Here is a 4,014-nt window from a genome sequence, read left to right on the forward strand (position 1 = left end):
GGATGTCAATCAATATAATTGCTCCGGTAGATAAAGTATAATTTCTTACAGTTAAAAGTACTCCTTCTCTTTTTCTGTTTAGGTCTTGTTGATAAACAATGCAGTTCGGAGCAAATAAATACGCTTGGAGTAAAGAGTCATTTAAATGTGTCTCTGGTTACTTTTTTCGCATCATTTATTCATGAAAAACTACAGCTTCAGAAAAGCGGTCTATTTTTATTAACTAAACTCGATGAAAGAGCGTTAACTAAATAAGGCGAAAAATGGATCATGAATATTGAAAAATAAGGCACATTTTAATTTCAATATGTTTTTTGTTTTTGCAAACCATTTACATATTATTTAGTCATTATATTTGGTTTGGGTATAACCCATGAAATGTTTGTCTATAGAAAAGAAAACACAGCAACCGCTTAAAATCACGGTTTCTGTTTATCTTTGTCTAACCTTTTTCAAGTCAGGCAAACAGCTGCTATCGGTACCATCTGTATTCCAAAGAAATTCATTGGAGCGCTGTTAAAGCTCATGAATATCAAAGCCGTGAAGGTGTTGAAGAAAGTCTCTTGGAACCACAATCTTTTGCCCACAACTGGTGGCGGTGAAGTGAGACTCCGCGGATTTCATTAAGTATAACCAAAGTCACCAGCTTGAACATTGTCAGTTTAGAATCCCGTTTTGACCATGGAATTCCAGGAACCTTTTCTTCCAAATAACGACTCCGCAACTGACACTTTTAACGCGACTAAAACCCGCAGCTTTCCGACGGAGAGTTTATCGTTCAAAATTTTAAAACTGTTTTGTTATTCTCTGGTCTTTTTGTTCGGTGTCGTTGGAAACGTGCTCGTGTTCCGAATGGTCGTCAAAAGAAGAAAACTGCGAACTGTTAGCAACATGTTCATCTGTAATCTTGCCGCAGCCGATATTGCCGTGTTGACGGTAAATCTTCCATTTCGCCTGGCGTACCAAGAAAACTCTTACGTTTGGCCTTTTGGGGCGTTTTTATGCAAGATAGTTCCAATGTTGACCTATCTCTTTATTACTGCGTCGTCTGCCACACTTGTACTGATGACCATTGACCAATACAGAGCCATAGTTAATCCCTTAGGGCGAAGGTTCACCATCAAAATTACCAAATATGCGTTGTTGCTCATCTGGATTTTCTCCACCCTTATAACTCTGCCGTTCAACTTCGCATTGACCGTGACTGAACGCCAAACAGGCCGTCCAGTTTGCACTGATGTTTGGCCCAGTGCGGAATTTGAGCGATTTTACTTTTTGTGTTTGTTTGTGGTTCAGTTTGTGATTCCTATGACCATTATCGTGTCGTGTTATACTCGCATATGCGGTCATCTTAGCTTGAGCACAAGGCTGGACCACGTCACATCAAGCAGGCAACGCTCAGAAAGGAACAAAAAGGTAAATTTATAATTAGTTCAATGTGACATTTCTCACCTCTTTTGAGCATTTCTTAAATTTGAATCCTACACCACGGTTTTCTCTGTGTTTGCAAATATCTTACTAAAAAAGCGCACAGCTAATAACGTTCATATTTATTTCACATCTACGTATCTGCACTTTCGGGACCGAATCAGTGTAAAAAACAGTTTGAATTGCGCGGCCGCTAACTTGACTCTAATGGCCACTGAGCGGTAAGAAAAAATGCTTTCCAAAGATAAGTATATGTTTCCTGGAAGTCATTTTTTTAAAAAAACGATTTTGCCTGGTCCATGGAAGAAGAATTTACTTGTTCAGCTTTAGGTACTTTAAAGTCGGTTTTAAAATTACAATAGGCTTCAATTAGGCAATACTAAAAGCAGAGGATTGCTATGGTTACCACGTGAGGGAAATTTTGTTCCAAACCAAAAGACCTTATTTTTTTTCCAGGAAAACTGTATTCCCTTCATCAATGAACTGTCAAAAATAATAGTTATGTTAATAAAATAATATTGGGCATGTTGAGTTACTCGATGTTACCCTGAGAAAAGTATTATTTTTGTCGAGTTGGTAGAAATAATTATAACATTTAGACATCAAACAGCACTTGGCACAAATAAAGCTTAGTCAAATAAAGAACAAACTTGCAAAATATAATTTCAATGAGACGGGTTTTTTTAAATATTACATTTAAAGTGTTTGATCAAAACGCCAAGTTTACTACATTTTTTCGCAGTTAGAGAATAATTACATGTTGCAGCGGCTATTTTTGAATAAAATCAGCGTATGCATCAAATGAATACTCCACTGTATAAACAAACATCATTAGTCGATATTTGCATACTGTCGCTTATATCGGCCCTGCATGGTAGCTCAAAAGAGTGGTATTAGACTTATCTTGTTGATAAGTTCTAGACTGTCCACAGCCTCTCTATTTTTCAACACAAGAAAAGCAAGAGAATCGCTGAGCAAAGCGAGCGAGAGCCACCGCCTCGCACCTTCAGTCTTGCACTAGCGTCCAATTTTCTCGCCGTTCTTTTCCCGCGCTTATAGATCGAAAAAAATACGAAAAAATAGAGGGCTGTGTACAGTCAAGAAAAATCCCCGTCAAGAGGATTATTGTCGCTAATATCGGCCCTGGTAGCTCGAAAGAGTGGTATTAGACTTATCTTGTTGATAACTTGAATTCTAGCAGCCTCTCTATTTTTAACACAAGGAAAGCGAGAGAGTCGGTGAGCAAAGCGGGCTTGAGCTACCCCCTCGCACCTCCCGTTTTGCGCTAGCGTCCAATTCTCTCGCTGTTCTTTCCCCGCTCTCATTGATCGAAAAAATACGAAAAAATAGAGAACTATGTACAGTCTAGATAAATCCCCGTCAAGAGGAATATTGTGATTATAGGTCCTGGTAGCTCAAAAGAGTGGTATTAGCCTTATCTTTTTGATAAATCCCCGTCAAGAGGAAAGCATTCATCCTTTGTTTGAAGCGAGATGCTGGCGGCTTAGCTCCCTGGTAGCTCGAAAGAGTGGTATTAGCCTTATCTTGTTGATAAATTCTAGCAGCCTCTCTATTTTTCAACACAAGGAAAGCGAGAGAAGCGGTGAGCAAAGCGGGCTTGAGCCACCCCCTCGCACCTCCCGTTTTGCACTGTCGTGCAGTTTTCTCGCCGTTTTTCCATCGCGCTCATTGAACGAAAAAATACGAAAAAATAGAGGGCCATGTACAGTCTAGAAAAATTTCCCTTCAAAAGGATTACTGTCGCTTATATCGGCCCTGGTAGCTCGAAAGAGTGGTATTAGCGTTATCTTGTTGACAAATCCCCGTCAAGAAGAAAGCATTCATCTATTGTTTGAAGCGAGGCGCTTGTTTAATAGTAAGTTTCAACTGGCAGCTTAGTTCCGCGTAAAAGATCGATCTGGGAGTGGGTTTGGGATGGCCTTATTTTTAAGATCATTTCATCATGTTCATTTCAAATTATGAATTATCTAGAGTACATATAAAATATTGTACAATGCACCATGCACCTTCGTCGCTATATAACAAGACACTGGTCCTATATCTGGAGGTGTTTAATCACTGTTTTTAAACATTTTATTTTTTTCAGGTGATAAAAATGTTGGTCGTAATAGCTGCTGTATATGCACTTTTTACACTCCCTTATCACGTGACCTGGCTTCTCGGCGTGTTTGGTTATCCAAACTCCGTTGCTAAGAAACTTTGCGTTCTCCTCGTTATTGCAACCAGCGCTGCTCATCCAATTATCTACGGCACACTAAACCAGGATTTTGGCAAAGGATTTAAGGCGTTTTTCCGATGTGTGAAAAAAGGAAAAACCCACCAGAAGACGCTTGATGAAATGAGAGTAAAAGATAGGCTCCCAAATAACATGCTCAAAAGAGTTTACCTCGTGAAATATAAGGAGACTCGTGAGGGAACGGAGTTTGCAACAAGTGAAGCGATCGTAATGGAAAGGGTTTCATGCCTCTGACAATGATGACAAGCATGAGATGCTTGTGGCGATGAAACACATACGACAAGGGTTCAACCCCTATAAAGGGCGCGCGGATGAGAGACTCAGGGACT

The 4,014-nt window shown here is 39.6% G+C and overlaps 1 protein-coding gene across 1 annotated transcript; it reads left to right on the forward strand.

Moving 5' to 3' along the window:
- Positions 1–557: 557 nt before the first annotated feature.
- On the forward strand, positions 558–4,014 carry LOC144658588 (neuropeptide FF receptor 1-like). The gene is made up of 2 exons (XM_078519032.1): positions 558–1,416; positions 3,536–4,014. Exons 1-2 carry the CDS (start codon positions 682–684, stop codon positions 3,917–3,919), a joined length of 1,119 nt encoding a protein of 372 aa, XP_078375158.1. The 5' UTR covers positions 558–681; the 3' UTR covers positions 3,920–4,014.

This window comes from Oculina patagonica, chromosome 6 (genome assembly GCF_052425735.1).
Source record: "Oculina patagonica isolate OP01 chromosome 6, crgOcupat, whole genome shotgun sequence".
NCBI classification, from domain to species: domain Eukaryota; kingdom Metazoa; phylum Cnidaria; class Anthozoa; order Scleractinia; family Oculinidae; genus Oculina; species Oculina patagonica.

Bases quoted from the DNA above. Each gene is read 5' to 3' on its own strand.
- LOC144658588 (XM_078519032.1), top strand. From the start codon at position 682: ATGGAATTCCAGGAACCTTTTCTTCCAAATAACGACTCCGCAACTGAC. The intron at 1,417-3,535 runs GTAAATTTATAA...TATTTTTTTCAG, and splicing joins GCTCAGAAAGGAACAAAAAG to GTGATAAAAATGTTGGTCGT.